The sequence below is a fragment of the Molothrus ater genome, chromosome 2, assembly GCF_012460135.2.
Source record: "Molothrus ater isolate BHLD 08-10-18 breed brown headed cowbird chromosome 2, BPBGC_Mater_1.1, whole genome shotgun sequence".
NCBI classification, from domain to species: Eukaryota; Metazoa; Chordata; class Aves; order Passeriformes; family Icteridae; genus Molothrus; species Molothrus ater.
Window position 1 is genome coordinate 76,939,363 of NC_050479.2, and position 18,867 is coordinate 76,958,229.

General features: G+C 35.6%; 1 protein-coding gene across 3 annotated transcripts in view; it reads right to left on the reverse strand.

Moving 5' to 3' along the window:
* The window catches only part of CNTN5 (contactin 5), a 606,644-nt gene that overhangs the window by 62,515 nt on the left and 525,262 nt on the right, over window positions 1–18,867 (reverse strand). For all 3 annotated transcript variants that reach the window (XM_036405727.2, XM_036405801.2, XM_036405641.2), the window contains 2 exons: window positions 1,323–1,450; window positions 218–393 (listed from right to left, as the gene is read on the reverse strand). In XM_036405727.2, coding sequence (XP_036261620.1) covers window positions 218–393; window positions 1,323–1,450 — 304 coding nt within the window. The remainder of the gene's footprint in view (window positions 1–217; window positions 394–1,322; window positions 1,451–18,867) is intronic.

Sequence of the window (18,867 nt, forward strand, 5' to 3'; positions counted from 1 at the left end):
ATATACAAGTTTAAATTTAATATCTTCTTGAAGAGTACTACTTGGAGTAGTTCTAGTGATCTGCAGTTTGCACTTCCTCTATCTAACATTTCTTTCCAATGTTACTGAAACCATTTATCTCTCAGTTTGGGCAAAATTTGGTAAATGGGAGACATATAAAAGCATGCAAATTTCTATCAAATCCCAGCAAAGAGATGACAAATGCATGGTCACTTACTGCCTTGATGCTTTCAAAGTGTCCACCTTCTTTCTCAAAGTCAATTGGCTGCCCATTGAGTGTCCAGTAGAAGGTGACATCCATGGTGCTGTCATGAAGGGCTTTGCAGCTGAGGACGATGCTCTCTCCAACCGTTAGCTCAATCTTCTTGGGAGTCAGCTCTATTCTCGTAGGTTCTGGAAACAGAGAAGTGTTAGGAACATTTAGATGGAAATTAACCTATAGTGCCAGACCAAAATAATAGGATTGACTGATGCTGAGTCTACCCAGAGCTTACATTTGTTAGTATGAATTGCAGACAGTCAAATACTGAAAGATATTCATAATAAACACTGAAGTATGACACTGGCGATCAGAAGGTACAGACAGTTTCATGGAGTCAATAAGGCAGAATCCTAAACAGCCATCTATGGGACATATGAGATGGATTAATTATTTAATTATTTAATTAATTTTAAAAGTTTCAGGAAAAGCTTTTTTTTTTTTTTTTTTTTTTTTGAGGCTGCAGCACCCGGAATCTTGTGATTGTATGAAAATTTCAGTTTTGTCACATAAAATAATACAGGATGTTTCCTGGATTACTAAATACAGGAAGAAGCTTGAAAAATGAAGTCAAAAGGCTTGAACACCTGCAAAGAAAATCCATTAATTCAGCTGAAAACTGAAAAAGAAAAAAAGGTTCAGAAATGGATTGCTACTCAGTAGTGTTAGTATTATTATTAATCTTCTTAGTTATTACCTTTCTCTGGATTTTATATACATACAATTATTACTTTAATTTAAAGGTTTCTTCTCATGCAGAAAAAGTTAGGGGTGAGTTCCCAAAGATAAAATATGTTAAAAGCAATATTGATTCCTTTACTTATAGAATTATTTATAGTTTGAGTGATTTAATATATATATTAATTCTTATGACACATCTACAATAAAACAGCTGGAGAATGCAATCTGATTCAATGTTTTACCAGATGGAATTTAGTCCCCTTAGCTTGTTGGCAATGCTTTTTTATTCTGCCTGGAGAATGCTGCCTTATTGTTGGCTGGGGATAATATTTAAATATTTGTTAAAATAAATCATCATTACCATCAAAGCATTTTTTCATACCTTTAACAGATAGCGATACAATGATTTCTGCAGATCCAAATACATTTACACCTTGGCATAAATATCGCCCTTCGTCAGACTTGGAAGCATTCAGGATTCGCAGACTCCCATGTGGAAAAATAGTTATCCTGGAAAGGATAAGTCCATAAATATATAAATATCTCTCCCATGCTACCAGCCAAATTCCATGATGATATCTTTCAGAGATAATAAATAGGATTAAGGACTGCTGCCTCTGTAGCAAGGGATGATGAAGATGATAACTGAATTATCTTCTGTTTCAAAAAGGTTTTAATAAATCCGTTTTACTAGTCCTTCTTTAATTCAAAATTTTCATGGAAGCATCAGTGGATTAGTATCCTTTGACACTTATTAAGAGTGAATTGTAATGAAACTTTTGTAGAACAGTAAAAAAGGTAATCCTTCATAATTTGTCTTCAAAGTTTAACCACTATATTTTTGTCAAATCACATTTCAATATCAAGCACAGGCTATTCCATCTAGGAAAAAAATTACCTTAGAAATCAGATCTGAGAAGAATGGGAAGCAAAATTCAAAAGACAAGAAAAAAACCCCTATAATTGTATCTGGTCAAAAGAGGATTTATGGCATCACAGCACAGTGTAGCAAAGGGACTTAAATAATCTTTGCTTTTTGTAGGTGGGCTTTTTTTTCTAAGTCTATAATTGCAGCTCCACTATACCTCTTGGTATGTGACCCTACTAAAGCATATTCATGAGAAATGTTTAGCTGCTCACATTTAGGAGTTTCAAATTTTGGTTTTGCTTGCACAATATTAATCATAAAATCCATGAAGCAGTATGCAAATAAAACTCTTTTTGCTCTTCTAAAATGACAAAACCACTGAATTTATTCTATCTTGGAGGTGCAGTCTGGAAGAGCAGTAAATAATCATGGCTCTTTCTCTGACAGAGAGCTAGGAGCCTAAAAGGAATATGACAACTCTTAGATGATATTTAATCCAAGCCCTGCTTGCAGGTGTTGTGGATCCTTTCCCACTTTGAGTAGTGGTTACAACTCTCTCAAAGGTCTTGGGAGATGTAGGCTGGGAGCATGGACACTGGAAGCAGATTATCCTCAGCAACTGCTTTCAGGTACCCCATAGAATGGGGGAGGACATGGGATGCTTCCTTCTCCTGTATTTGAAAACCAAGGTAAGACCTCCCTGTTGGAGAATCTAAATAAGTAGGTGGGTGGCTCTTTCCCAGGGATGGGTGGATTTTTAGGTATACCTGTCCAGAGGGGGACTTTCTGGGAAATGCAGCATAGACTGACACTCCTGCTGGGAATCCTCTGTGGAGTCTATTATTGGAAATCATGGAAGGTACTGTACAATGTTGTGTTTTACTCTTGAAAAGTATTTAATCAGGAGTATGGCACTTTTGACAGGACTGGGTTGGGCTCTTCAGCAGCAAAAGAGGAAAGGAATTACATTTATGGACTGTATGTGTTAAACTTCACAGCTGTTATCTTTGATTTATACTAGAAGTGATTTACATTGGCGTAAAATTCAATAATGTGCTCAAATGAAATCATTAATACGAGACTGCATTATTCTCCTTCCTTCCTTCCTTCCTTCCTTCCTTCCTTCCTTCCTTCCTTCCTTCCTTCCTTCCTTCCTTCCTTCCTTCCTTCCTTCCTTCCTTCCTTCCTTCCTTCCTTCCTTCCTTCCTTCCTTCCTTCCTTCCTTCCTTCCTTCCTTCCTTCCTTCCTTCCTTCCTTCCTTCCTTCCTTCCTTCCTTCCTTCCTTCCTTCCTTCCTTCCTTCCTTCCTTCCTTCCTTCCTTCCTTCCTTCCTAAGAATAATATCCCCTGTTTTCTAACTCTGTGAGAAATGGTCGTTTATTATCCAAGGTTCATAAACATTACGGTGGAGAAAACAGAATTTCATTCCAGTGAAAAATGTGCTTCTGTTCACTTCAGATGTGAAACCACTCACTGCTCTCAACAGACAGCAGAAGAAAAAAATAGCTTCAAAAGTGAATGGGGCAGAGGAAGGACATGTCAACTCAAGGGTTCCCCAATACAACCTGAGGATGCATCTCCCATCGTGCTCTAAAAAAATATACACCAGTATTTGAGTAACATTATTTGTGTAAAGGTAATTTTATAGAAAACATTATTGTATTAAGTAAATGATTCTGTACCAGAGTTTTGAAGGTTTGGATTTTTTTCTAACAAATAAGAAGTCTTGAAACTTTGTTACAGTATGCAGAAGAAACACTCTGCTTTAGAAACTGACAGGGATGCAAGGTTCCTTCATTTTCTCTTGGTGTAATTTAAAATAAAAATTTCTAGCAACATGCTCAGTTTTCAATGCTCTGATGACATAATTTCTATGGCAATGGTTTTTGCAAACAGTGGTAGTTCTCATCAGTGTACTGACAGGATCAGGAAAAAACCCAGGATATTCCTTTAATGTTTGCAAATTATAGAAGCTTATACACTGTTTAAGTCCTGATATAAAACAGTTTTGAAATTCTGACCTTGGAGGAAAAGAAATTTGAATGCATATAGAAGATTATCTAATGAGTCTTATGGATATTATCAACTACATTACTCTGTAGTTAAAAGCTCCTGTTATCCATGATGGAAAGAGTAATCACTCAATCAAAGGAATTGCAAACACATTTGCTGGTGAATTATTTGGCTCAGAAATTAATATTTTCTTTAAGGTTCCTAGCACTTAAAGAAAATATTAATTTTTTTTTCTATGTGTTTGAGAAAAAAGCCAGAGGCCTGGTTATGATGGAAACTGAAATGCTTTATTTATGCATACAATACTTGCTGCACACAGCAGGATCATAGACTTCTCCTTCCCTGCCAATATCTCTCAGTCACAGGGAGACCACTTGTGTAGTATGTCTACATATTTTAACAAAAATTTGCATAGCAAAAAGTTTTTTTCACTTCATAAATAGAGGGTAAGTACAGAGAGGAAAATGGGGCTGGGGTAGAATTAAGGATTATTTAGGAAAAGAAGCAACCTTAAATGATTAACCAACTAGAAACTGAGGGACAGATGATGATAGATTGACAAATAGAAAAAAGATGGTTGAGAGATCACGGTGAGAGTTTGGAAATTATTGTATTTAAGTATAAGAAAAGTTATTTTAATCACATAAAGGAGATGGATGTTGTCCATAAAAGGTTTCCGGAAAAAAGTGGCACAAAATCAGTGTCTTTGTAAAAAAGAGTTTTCATCTGTCTAATAACATGAAGAAAATGATATGAGAGTTAATGTCTCATCTCATGTCAAAAAATGTGTTGTCTTGAGATCAGCTGTGACAGAGATTTTAACAGCAATTGCTAGGAAAGTGGAAGTAAGGTATAACAGCAAATGGACTTGAGATGAGATTGAACATGGGTTAACTTAAGTACACTGAAAGAGATTAAACTATTATAATATTCCATAAGAAAAAATATTTTCTAGAGAAAATAACTGCAGATTTAATCTTCCACAGGTTTCAAGAATGATTTTCATGCTGAAATTCCCATGGTTGGTTAAATACATTTAATACAAAAATTAAGGATTTTTTAGAAAGTGGTTGAAGAAAAGACTTCTTTTTTTCAGAGAGAGAAATTGTTTTTATACTATGATATTATTTTTCAAAGTTACCAAGATACAAAAAGGCTGTTAAAAATTTGATTAGATAAATGTTTCTTTGAGACAGCAACTGAGCACCAGGTTGGTAGAAAAGCAGTAGTTGTGACTCTGAACTAAGAGGCCATGCAGTAAAGGAAAATACAACCGTAGAATATATCAGATACCAATGTGCATCTCTTTATGGAAGTATTAATACATGAAGTGCTGAGGAAATATAATTAGGCTAATTTTGATCATCAGTATTCAGAAAGATTAATTCTAATCAAGCTGACATTTGTAAAGATCAACATGATGACCAGGGAGGAAAGAAAACCTTTTGTTCTGGAGGCTGTTTGTAAAATTAAAACTGCACGTGAGATGCGTTTCTATTTTACATGTTAATTCATGGATCTTGCAAGCAGACAGTTGAACTTCTATTAAAGGTAAAAAAGTGCAGATGTCTAATTCACATTGCAGATTTCCACACTTTGGATCTCAACCTGAACTGAGGAACTGAATCTCACCCTCAAATCTTAATTTAGTTCCCCAGATATAAGTACATTTCATGATCTGGCACAATTTCTGGGACAAAATCCCAGCTGCTGCAAGACATGGAAATTAATTTCCTCATTGTCCCCACTTGCTGTGATCTTGTTTCTGAAATGAAGCTTTCTGAGCACCTGAACTTCAGTTGATACCAAATTAGAAGGGATGCTTGAGGAGTCAATTGCTTTTCAGATAAAAATGGGAATCCATCTGTGGAATAGAGCTAGAACTATTCCAAAGAGAAACCTGGGACAGTGGACAGTGTGGATAATATCAACTTTTTGCTTCTCCTATTGATCCATGCTACCTGCTCATGCAGAAATAGCCATTAGACACCTGCACTGGGCTGACACACATGACAGAAGACCTGTGAGAGGATGTAAGTTCTTAAAGCACAGACACAGAAATCAATTAGCCACAAGCTTCACTGCCAATGAAGCTGAAACCCCCCATCAAATTAATAATTAAAAGACCTAAATTGAAATTGAATGTGATTTTAAAGTCTGTCTTATATATCTGCGTATTATAATTTTCCACTCTGATTGTATCAGAAGTAGTGCAGCTGTTGGATGCCCAGCTTGCCAAGAACATCAGCAAATTTGGACATACATATTAGTTGCATTTCTATAACGTCAGTTTTGCTAATGACTGCATAATCTGCTAAACTAGTTTGAGAGTACTGCTACAAAGCCATAGAAATATGAATGAAAGTGTAAATTTTCCTCTCTAAGGCTTCAGAATTGGACTAAGATTAACATTGGAAAATTCTCAGCAACTATACTTTTCAAAAAATATTTTCAAATTATTATTTTAACTGTAAAAATATTGCAGTCTATTCAAAGTTTATACTTACCAGTAACGCTTTAGATTGAAAACACACTTAGTACATTTGTTTAAACAAAAATGTATTAGCTCACTCAGATCAGGAATTTTGTCAAATTTTTTCTTCTTTCAGCAATGAAGTATGCATCAGGAAGAGTAAGTCTTTGATAAAGAATGTGTTGCTATATCTGGAAGGATGAAATTCAACACTGTTTGCATATGGGATGTTGACGTGAATAGAAAGGTGTTCTCTGAGGCCAAGTGTTTAGAAGAAGCTGATGGATGGAAGTCAGACTCATAAGAAATGCTGGATCTTTTCTTATGGATGGTGTTTGGGCATGCTTTATTTGGCAGTCTGAAATGCCTTCTCTTAATCTTCTGACTGACAGGAGGTAAGGAACATGTTGATGGAAGTGAACAGAGTGTAAGGTTCCCACAAATGTAAATGGCAAAGCTCATCTTCCTTTGGGTTTCACATGATTTAAAGAATGGGAGTAGGAAATGATATGTAAGAGTTGCTTTTATGGGAAGTTTTGCATTTTTTTTTACAGTATTTTGATTAAAAGGTAGCAATTTTTTTTCCTTCCTGCTGCTCTATTTACAGAAAACTTTTGAGAGTTTTGACTGTAAACTTCAGTCTTATGTTGAGGGGAAGGAGTAAGACATGGGAAATACAGACATCATTTTTTTTATATAAAAAACGGAGATCTATTCTGCCTGCCATATAATTTCTCCTTTGATTGATTCTTTAGTATAAATGAAATGTATTAGTAGTGCAGATACTTTTACTGTTTGCCTGTCTTAATAAAACAATATTAGTTCATTAACATCTGGTATAACCTATCATAGAAATTCTCAGATATTATTTACAGCCAGTACAGGACATACTATTTTATGTTGAAAACTGATGCTGGAAATTTTCAGCCTTCTTTATCACCAGGGACAGTTTTACCTTGACCCACTGGGGCCAGGATCTGCATTTGTTCTCTGTATCACGTTAGATCAATGAGCAGAGATTTCCATCAAGATTAAGATAATGAGAAATGGAAACTCTAATTTTCATTCTCTTGCATCATTCATAGCAGATTCTCACAAGCAGATGTCTTGATGCTGTGGTAGAAATTGTTTCTGGATGCTGAAGCAGTTGAGGCAGCAAACATTAGAATTGCTACACAACAATTCGGGATTTAACTAAGCACTTCTTACACAGTGCTTCAGACAGGATCCAGACACAGTGTCTGGATCTTAATAGAAATTAATGTCAGGCAGCTTATACTTGGAGCTCTATATTCTTTAAATAACAATTACAGAGTAAGAAAAAATAGAAGTCAGATATGTAGCCGTTTTTGGTGGGGAGGAAGAATTAGCAATGGTAGTTTGGTTAGGCTGTAGACACTATTATCTTTCTCTGTTTTCAACTAGTTATTTTGGCTTTCAAACCAAAGAAAATTTTTATTACACATTAGAGATATAACCACAGCAATAAGGGAAGCATAACGTTTAGTTAAAACCTTTACAAACTTTAACACCTAGTAACTGGAATTAAAAAGAGAGTTATTGGTGGTCAGAAAATCATCCCCTGAATTTTTCATTTTGATCTAAAATCAGGAGTATGAAATTGGTTTGTCCGCATGTTGGAAATAAGAATTTTCAAGATGCAAATGGAGAGAAGCTGCACTGACTCATTTAGCCTGTGGCCCCTCACAGTGTTTTGATCTGAACAATCTGTCATTTGACATTAGTTTGGATTTGGGATCTGTCAGTATCCTTTAATGTAGACTACAAGGAATCAGAACAAGTATTTGTAAATAGTTGAAACCTTTATTTCTCCCTGAATGGCTTTGGGCTATCTCATTCCCCTTTGCTTTCTCTTGCTCCTTCATAATAGATCCACAAACGTCTAATGGTCCCAGAAAATGGATGTGAGTCATTGCTATAGTAAAGCCACTTAGATAAGCAAAAGACAATCTACTTTATATTAATTTTGTAATAATATCACCCTAGATAGAGCAATTTTTATTTTAGTATTCTTGACTCAATTAGGAAAAAACCCCTATATTTGGCATAGTCCCTTGGCAAAGCATGAAATTATTTGGATTTTCTTCACGCTATGTTTTCAAACATTTATAATGGTGCAATTCCTCTGTGTGATATCTTAGGTCATTGGAATATGCTAAACCTTATTATTAATGTCCCACAAACTACTTCCAGCTCTATTTAAGCTAATATATGCAAACTGTCTTAGGGCAGTTTCTTTCAAAGTGCCATAGCCAGGCCTCTCATTTGTCCTTGCTGTTTGCTGCACAGGAACATTTGTGCAAGAAAATACATAGCTCTCCCTGGTGCAAATGTTGTCCATGTATGTAAATATAATTTCATGTGGATGACACTGAAGTTATTTTTTGCTAAGAAATGTAGCTTCTGTTCTAAGCATGGGGAATAAATATGGTCTCTGCAGTGTTTCTGTGCAGTAAAGTCTGGAAAACACTGATATGTCAGAATCAGAAGGGTCTTTGGGAGTGCTCTTTTCTTTGTATGAATCAGCTGGTCATTATTATTTTAAATCATGCTTTGCATTAATGAATTTATTCAAACCAAAACTTAAGCACATAGTTTGCTTTAAAGACTCTATTAACAGCACCAATGCCAAGGATGATAGAAAGGTGCTAAAATTGAATTTCTAAGGTAATACACAAGATAACTGAGGTAATAAGCTGAAATAGAGACTAACTGTAAAGGTAACAGAAATTCAGATCAGTAATCTATTAGCTAGAGAAATTATACACCAAGCAAATATTTGAATTATTCTACATTTTTACTGGTATGTTCAAGGAAGTGTTGGTACGTATTGAAAATTTAATATCCCTTCCTAATTGGTACTTTGTTGTGCTGCTCAAATATTTTACCCTCAAATGTGTTTCATCTTGTGCAAAGAAAGAACAGGGAATATTACTCAGAAGACATATGAGGATAAGTGTTCTAGAAACACTTGTTTGAGAAATTGTTAGGAAAGGCCACTTAAGGTCTTTTCTGCCCTGCATTGAAGTCCAAGACTTCCTTTACAAGCTCTTATAAAATACAATTGGTTTAAAAAAATTTATCTCTAAACATGCTGAAAATACTATAAAATTATTAAAATGTTCTTTCATATTTTTAAAATCCATATCATACTTTTGACCCATTTAAATTTTATATATATATTTTAATATTTAAATATTTTAAATAATTAAATGTGTTCCTCTTTTTTTGCACACTGTTTCAATGTCAGAAATTTTCTCCTGCTGCAAAAAGGTTCCTTCTTTTCAGGAAAAGCTTTATCACAATAATTTTCTCCGTGTTTCTAAGTGACAGCAATGAATTATTAACTTACTCTCTTTTACTCAGAAGCTTAAGAAATAATAACTTCTTCAAGAACTGCATGATCCCTCCAGGAAAAGAAAAATACACAGGAAACTTCAGTTAGTCCAAGATATGTCTGTGTTTCACTTGTTAGTTAGAAAAGTAACATTAATACTCAAAGGCAGACCTTATATGCAAGACGTAAAATTCAAATAGACCAGGTGCTCAAGGAAGCAGATCTTCTGCCAGTGTAAAATAAGATAATTTAATTCAACTACATGATTCTATTATGGCTCATACTAGATAAAAACACATCTCAAAACAGCCAAACTATGCTATGCTTGAAGAGTTAACATTAACTTCAGCAATATAATATGAAGAGCAGAAACTTAAATTTCACTCAAATTATATTCTCGTAAATTGAAGACTGCTAATTAGATGCTTACATGGGAAGTGTCCATTTGCTCATCATATGAAAGTCATCTAGCAGTCATCTAGCTAAAGCGCTATTGTTGTAAGCTGTGTAATGATGTCCAGCCAGATGGAACCTGCTTTCCAGTGTTGATTCTACAGCACTACTAGAATATTAACTGCAAGTGATGCTTTTATGTAACACAGCAATGAAATTGAATATTTCCCACCTCTCTGAAAAATTCTTTTCTTAGATATACTGTTACTGCTTTCATGTGAATAGAACTGGATAGAAGAGAATAAATGATTGTTCTGTATTAAAACCTTGCTATCAAGAAAAATAAAGACAAACAGTTGTTGTCTCCCACCCCCCCCCCCAAAAAAAACAACAGATCATTGCAGTTTGCAGTTCATTAATATGCATTGTTTAAGATCCCCTCACTGATGGAGGTGCTTTCTACTTGGTAGAGCTCTCTCCCTGGCATTCAAAGACAGTCAGTATTGAAATGCCACTGGGTGCTGAATGCCCTAATCCCAAGCAAGGAGGTAAAGGACCAGCAGTCAAACTGATGGCTGGATGCTTGAGAAGGAAGCTGACTGGTGAGAATCAAATCAGCAAGAGGGTTGTCAATCCTTGTAAATAGCCAGCATGGAGGTTTGAAAAGGATAAGAACTTTCTGTGTCCCATTCATATAAAGCATCAAAACACACCAAAGAAAGCATATTCTTTCCTGACATTTTCAGAAATAGACAGGATAATGAGATTTATATGGTCATGGTATGGGAGGGCTGAGATAGCTTTAATGGTCTACTGATAAATGCTATTAATGTAGCATTCTGTTAATTTGTTACTTTTGAATGAATATTGCAAAATTGTGGTTTCAACCTTCTCATATGTCTAATCTCAGTTGTAGTACAAAGACAGGACAGATGAATGTGGTAATGTCTGCCTTATCCTCACATCAAACTGACTCCATTGTCAACTGGAGAAGCTCCAATTATATTTCTATCATATGGTAGGTACTGCTGGACTCTGGAAGATGAAGACTGATTGCTTTCACCATTACGCTGCCTCTGGAAGATTGTGCAAAGTCTGCCCTTACTGCATGTTGGTCCAGGTAGAAACTCTTTGGAGAGGAGATTCCATTAGCATGATGTATGTTGTACTTGGATCAATAGCTACAAGATCTTCACTAGTTGTTTAGAGCTGTCAATATAAGATTCAGTGCTCCACAGAAAGCTGCCTTCCAACCATTGCTGTTGTGAAATAGCCTCTATTTTCTCCCTATCTAATAACCATAAGGTCTCAGATAGACTACCAATGAGTTTGACACACTGTTTTCATGAAAGATACACAATCTAGAGGGGACACAGTCAAATAACTTTTCAGTACAAAATCAACTTCTGAAAATGGGAAAAGAATAATTTGAACATAGATTACCTCCTAAAATACATTTGCTGAGATGTTTAGAGAATTTTGAGCCTTTATAAGCTTGGTAGATTGTAGACAATAAAAATGGCATGCATTGGTATAGCAATAATGGGATAGAATAGAATAATTGGTCCTGCTTTGCAGTAAAATGTCCCTGCTGGCTCTCTGGTTATTCATATCAGAGATTACCATGCTGTGTACAGTAAGGAGCAGTCATTACTTGTTTGCTTAGTTCTGTCATATTTCTGAGTTTACCCTTGGAAATTCCAGCACTTCTTTTTTCTATCTTCACTGACAATTAGATCTAATGTGAAAGATCTCAATAATCTCTTGCTACATCCAGAAAGAAAGCAAAGGATAGAGACAAAAAGCTCATGGCTCCATTACTCCATACTACTTCACACCTTTAGACAGGAGCTTTTCAGTGGAGAAATCTAGGGGATAGAACAGACTTCACAAAAAAACGTGTGGAGTGAAAGCACACCTGATAAACAACCTTCCATCCATCTATAGTTCCATAATGTATCTCTAACCTATTTCTGTGATACAGCTCTGGATTTCTACATCATTTACACTCAACACACTTCCTCACTGCATCCTCGATAAGGGGTGTGCTCAAAAGGCCATACCTCTAACAACACCTTGTTGTTTATTAAGATATTGGTGCAAGAATAGGTTTCAGAAACCTTGATTATAAATAGCAGTGCAGAGCAAAGGCCATGCTGTTTCTGCAGCACATACGAAATTACCAGAGGAAAATTTGTTCTGGAAGACAGCTTTGCTGGAATTCTACCTTTCCTCCTAATAATGGACAATTCTCTCTAATTAGTTTTCTGTTTTAATAGTAAACCCATAGGTTAATGATCCTACTTAGAAGGTCATACAGTGTTTAAACCTTTATGAGAAGTAAAAAAATGTAATCTAACTAAGCTGTAAATCTGACAGATCTACATTAATTTTCTTACATTTTGTGAAAGAACCAATCTGACCTGTGGATCTAGACATCTTGCAAGAAGGAGAGACAATCAGTTCAGCAGGGAGACAGTTTAAAAGCATTGGCTCAGCACAGAAATACTTCCAGACTGTAGGAGTGGTAAATGGGATTTTGACTAAAATGAACTAGGATCTTATTGACTCCACTTTTTAGGTCAGATGAGTTCATTTTGCATTCTGTGGGGAAACGGGTACCATGGCTGGAAAACTAGGTAAAACAAGATTTATTTTATTCTCATGTCACAAGGTGAAATACAGTCTATTAACTGGAAAAGGCAGTTAAAAAGACACATGTTCCCTCCAGAGAACCACATTGCCACTAAGGGTGAAAAGGGTGCAAAGTTCTTACTGACAAACAATTTATTGATTAGAGTTATTTGAACCTTAGAATCTTTAGTTTACTCTGGAATATCTTGCACTTCAGCCACAACTCAAAAATTTTGATTACAGGTTGAAATAACAGTTCAGTAGGATGTGCTTCTGTTTAAAAGTTCAGTTTAAAACTGTATCTCTCTACAGCTGTATTGCTGTGCATGGAAGATAACAGATGGAATACCTGCAGTGATATAAGTTATGTGCAATAAAACATGTAAAAAAAATAATGGAACAAGAAAAAAAAGTCAGTGACTCTATCTGTGCTAGTCCACCAGGCTGCTGCCAAAGATGGCTCTTGTTTTAGAATCAGGTGTCCCATCATGCACAGTGAGAAGGTCATAGACTTTGGGGGAAACACTCTATGTGAAAAAAAAAAAAAAAAAAGGGGCATCCTCAGGCCAAGTCTGTTTTGCTTTATGTACAAACTACCCACACACAACCTCTACATCCTGTCTGTTAGTGCATTTATTTCTTGTGCATGGATGGAAATTTGTGGTGGTAACAGGCCCCAGAGAGGACTAGAGAGCCAGCAAGAATCAATGAAAATGCTTAGAGAGAAGATGCAAATGCTAATTTTGTGGTGTTGAATGCCTACATCAGTTGAAGGATTTGGATGACTCTTGGATTTCTCTTGCTTCTGCCAGCCACAGGTTCTCTGATGGATGAGACTTAATGCCCCCCCATATTTATTTATCATGGTAAGTTTGGGTACACATCTTTACATCCCACTGGTCAGACCACATACTCCCACATGATACAGGTTATCAGTTGTGGGTTGCTAATGTCAAGATATAAGTTGTCATGGTTGCAATGCCTCACCATATTGGAGAGGATCTCATATTGATCCATATTGGTCTAGAGCCAGAAGTAAATTTTTGTGTGGCATTAGCTATGTCACACCTACAGACTGGTGACATGGTAGCTGTGCAATCATTCAAAGATATCTGCTGTTGTAATTATAATGCTGCTCTAATGCTAAAATCTGGCTCTTGTTTCCTGTTTGAGAAGGTCAAAGCAGCATTAGAGCATTCACATGGCACACAACTCCAAGCTTACTGTCTTCACACCAACAGTCTCAATAAATAGGCATCTTCTCTCATCAGCATAGAGACAAGAACATGATACTTCTTTAGTGACATAATTTCCTTGTTTGCCTAAATTCTACTTGCCTTCTAAAACTTACTTGCTTCTCCTTCTTTCTTCCCTAACTCTTCTTTTCTGCACAAAATGGTATGTTATGGTATTCTTAAGATGCTGCCACATCTCACTTCTTCCCTAACCTTACCTTATGAAGTGCATTATTGATGACATTGGCATAGAGCTGGGCACACAGAAAGTAGGATGAAAAAGTTACTGACTCACTGGGGATAACCTGCTGCCAGATATGCAGTTGTGTCCTATAATTAAACAGCTAGACTAATCAGAAAACACTCCCTACTTTATAATTTTATAAAGTTGTACTGTAGCAAGCTCCCTTCTCAGGATGACAGGGAGGAGTACTGAATCAACAGAGACCTCACTGCCTACTCTATATTCACATCTCACTTTTGCACGCAGAATTATTTTCCAGAAATTTAAAATAATTGTAATCTATTTTTAATAACTTTACTTGTGTACTCTGAATCTATTAGACCAGGTAACTACTTGCCAGGGACCTGGCAAGAGTAAGCTAAGTATCTAAAGGCAGTAGTGTGAATGTGTCCTTAGAGCAGGTACTGACAGATGGCACAAGTTTTGCCCATCATTTTGCAGTTCACTGTGTTGGCATCTCTCTTTCCCTGTCTTCAGAGGTCTGGGAAAAGACACAGTCAGGGATCAGAGGCAATGAAAAGAAAGATATTTTTCCTAGGGATGCAGAGAGGTCTACATACAGGTTTATTGAAACCTGATGAAAGACTGCTGAACTAAGAGCCAACCTGAAGGGAAGGATGAGCCTTCCAAGGACACAGTGAATGAGGATAACCTGTTTATAGTTTCACCTCTCTGCTGCCAAGTTTTCTCCATTTAAAAAATGGCCCTTGATTTTGCTTCATTTCTAAGAAAACATAGCTCCTGTGGTTCAAAGATTTTTGGTGATTTAAGCATGCTCACTTTGATGAAAATTGCAGTAAAATCCTCAGAACTCAGTTTGACTCATGCTCCTATCACACTTGATTCCTGCTGAACTGAGATTACGCTTATAACCTCATCCATAATTTTTTTCCCTTATTTTTGAGTATTTGAACTCAGAGCCTTTGCAGTGCTCTTCACGTAGTTGCTTGGATATGATTATAGGATTGTTTACGGATTTTGCAAAAGTAGTATGTAAAGAGCAGTTGACCTTTTAAATCAAGATTTCACAGCTTCTTCCGTGAATAGTCAGCAAAAAAAAAATTGCTTTTTTATAAAAAAAAATTATTTATTGTTTTTATTGAGAGTGGAAACCTAAGCTGCCATTTAGCAGTGGAGCTGTGGAAGGGAACACACTGAAGTGGCATCTTTGCTACAAGGATGAGACAAAAAACATCCCTTTGAGAGTGGGCTATAGTTCAAAAACTTCAAAAGTAGGGTGAGTATTGACCTTGATAAGGCTTAGTGATACACAGAAACATATGTATATTCATGGTGCTGTTTGACAGGTTCCAAGCTCATAGATCGACTTTTATTTATGGACATTTATAAAGCACTCCAACTTATGGGTTTATCTTTACTGTGGAAACACTTTGGTTTATGTCTTCAAATATAGAATCTAAGGAGATTCATATTCAAATACAGACTGATAGTATGAATTGTGAAATATCTGAGCTAAATGAAATCAGCTCAATTAGTATATGTTTATAATGCAGTAACATTACCTTTATGAGTCCTGTACCACCAATTTTCCACTTGGAACATGTTCCAATACTTAAAGTAAACTTAGAAGAAAGGTGGGAACATATTTTTAATGGGCCCTGTAGTGATAGGACAATGTGCAATGACTTTAAATAAAAAGAGGGGAAGATGGGAGGTTAGCACTGTATATAAGGAAGAAATTTTTCATGATGAGGGTGGTGAACGACTGGAAAAGGCTGCTCAGAGAGTTGGTAGATAACCAGTCCCTGGAAACATTCAAGGTCAGGTTTGATGGAGCCCTGGGCAGCCTGATTTAGCTGAAGGTGTACCTGCTCATTGCAAAGGACACTAGGGGGTCAATTTTGATCTGATCTCTTCTATGATTCTATGGAAATAGGAAAATAGTCTTAAAATAAATGACAATGTAAAGGGTTTTGCCTCATATGAAAGGAGATGCAATGAATGCATAACCAGTGCTCAGCAATTTGATTTTAGCTTCTTCTGTGATCCAAGAAGGGAAGACACATTCTACACTTGTAGTCTGTATTGGAACAAATGAACAGCCTAATTCTTCAGCTGCTCAGCAATGACATGAGCAGCAGATAAATCAGCTGGCTAATCAGTTGGTCCTACTGCCAAACATGAAATAAGTATGGATTTGCAGTAATTATCATTGCAAAGAGGTCATTAGTGATCACTATACCTGTGTGAAGAGTTTGAGATCTCTGAGTCTTTTATGAACCATGGTCCATTGACTGCTCTTTCACAGACTACTCTTTCTACCTAATTGTGATTTGTATCTAAAAGCTTTTCTTGGTCAGTATGGAATTAAGTGTATTTATACTTTGTTTCTCCACATTTGGTATTTATTTAATGAACAAAGCAATGACTGTCTACAATACTAAGAATGACTTACCTTAGGCTTCATGGTTAAGCAAAGGAAATTATTAAGAGGGTTATTATTCTTATCCCTGCACACACAGTGAAGGTACAATAAAACTTTGTTGTTACTTTCTAACCCATTTCCTGCAAGGGCCAAGCACTTTCCTGGGTTTCACCTAGGAAGGACAGCAGATATGAGAAGAATGGTGAGGGACAAATTGGGATGAAGAAAATGTTGGACATTCTTTTGCTGCCTGTGCACACTTAGAATGAATTCTAGCTCTTTCCTGAACTCCTCTAGAATATGGACATTCTGATTCAAAAGTTACAATTAGTAAAGAAGGCAAGGTAGTGTAAAATAATCAAAGAATAAAACACTACACACTTAAGCCCTTAGGCAATGCTGCCATAAAAAAAATAAAACAAAAACCAAAGGGTGAGATGAAAGATTTTTGTTCACAGTGACTATAAAGAAACATTATAGCTGCAAGCTAATATCATGTCTTCTACAGCTATTTTCATCTCAAAATGAGAATGTTTATGTTGTTGATATTATACATAATTTTAACCTCAAAGCTCTAAGTTCACCACAAAGCAAGGGGCTTTGGGATAAGATATAGGTTTAATCCCATCAGATACTTTTCTGATCTGGTTTCACATCTGAGTGTTTGAAGATATAGGGTTTGAGATCTTGCTTAAGGTCAGCTATGCTTTAATTCTTACAGCTGCATTATCATGCAAGTTTTTTATTTTCTCTTTTTTTTTTTCCCCTAGTTTGTCTTTGATCCAATTATAATTTTTCATTTAAAGATAAAATTTTTTAGTTCTAAGAATACTTGCAGAAGGCAAGTAGTCTTTCCTGTACCACAAAAATGACAAAACCTTCCCTTCTGTTTTGCTTTGGCTTTCCTATAGAAATTTAACCAGGTTGTAGGCAGCACATAAGCCTAACAAACCCTTAGAGACATTTGTGTCCAAGTTCACCTTCTGGGAATAGGAACATTCTGAAATAAATTTTTGGCTGATGTTTGGCCTGAATTTCAAACTCAATCAGAATTCAGTAGTCCACTAGTTACTTGTTTATAATCAAGAGAAAAATGTAGACCATCAAGAAATTTTTGGATGCAACACAGGTCTTGAAACACATTCTTAGCTGTGATGGTACAAATGTGTGTTTGAAGCACAAATTATACTGGTTTCCTACCCATATGTGTGAAAATATACATGATGGAAAAATGGAAAATATTTTAGTACCAGATAATTAATGTTTAGAGGATATTCAAGTATTCTAGGGATACTATTCTGATATCTAACTCCATAGAATTAACCATGGTTGTGAAAGGTGCAAATTTACTGCAGGATGTTATTTTTCTTTGTCCCAGATTTCTGGAATTCCTTGAGCTTTGAACAAAAAATAGCACATTTTAAAAGGAATATTTTGAAAAATATTTTTAGTTTTCAACATTCTGCATCACTAGTCATATAAAAACTGTGAAATATTTCCAGTTTGGCCACTAAGTTGAAATAGTTTCTATGAGATGAATGAAAGAAAAGAATAAAGTTTAATATCAAAGACAGGGACTTCAAAAATTAATTTCATAGGTTTTTGTCTAACTAAGCTTTATCGCAAGTACAAAAACTGACTTGCAAAGAAATAGTGCCAAGCCTTACTTCTTCCTCTTGTGTAACTCATTTTATACAACAATATTCTTATGTCTGGAAATTTGTTTAAATAAATCATTGATGGTTGAACAGAAATCCTGAATTGTTATTGGAGGAATATTTTCATGTGCAAAATGTTGCCTGTTGGGAAAAAGTTACCATCTTTATCAGAAAATATTAAATAAAAGAAATTTAAAATGTTCCATTTAAATTAGGCCTGTGTTAGTTGAGATTTACAGATTAAGGCTTGATTCATTTACGGCAATATGCCTCTTTCTAAATAATTACAGAATTACCATTTTCATCTTTGTGAATGCCAAATGAATTAATCACCATGTTTATACAACTAATGTCTTGGCAATTAAATAATGACTTGTGTTTCATTGTATGGAGCTACACTAGTTCTTGGTCTTCATGTTGGGACACTAGCCATAAGATTTAATTTCATTTGATCTAATTAATAGAAAACTGTTAAAATTAAACCCACAAATGCAGAAATTCAATTTAAAGGTTCATACGGCTGATCAAAGAAACAAAGACGTAGACAAATGCACTGGAAAACATCTGCTTAAAATGGAAACAGGGCTGATTGTTAAAAATATCTTGCAAAGCAGAGGCATATTTAATTAGCATTTGCTATATTCAGCTCTGAGACTTATGGAAAAA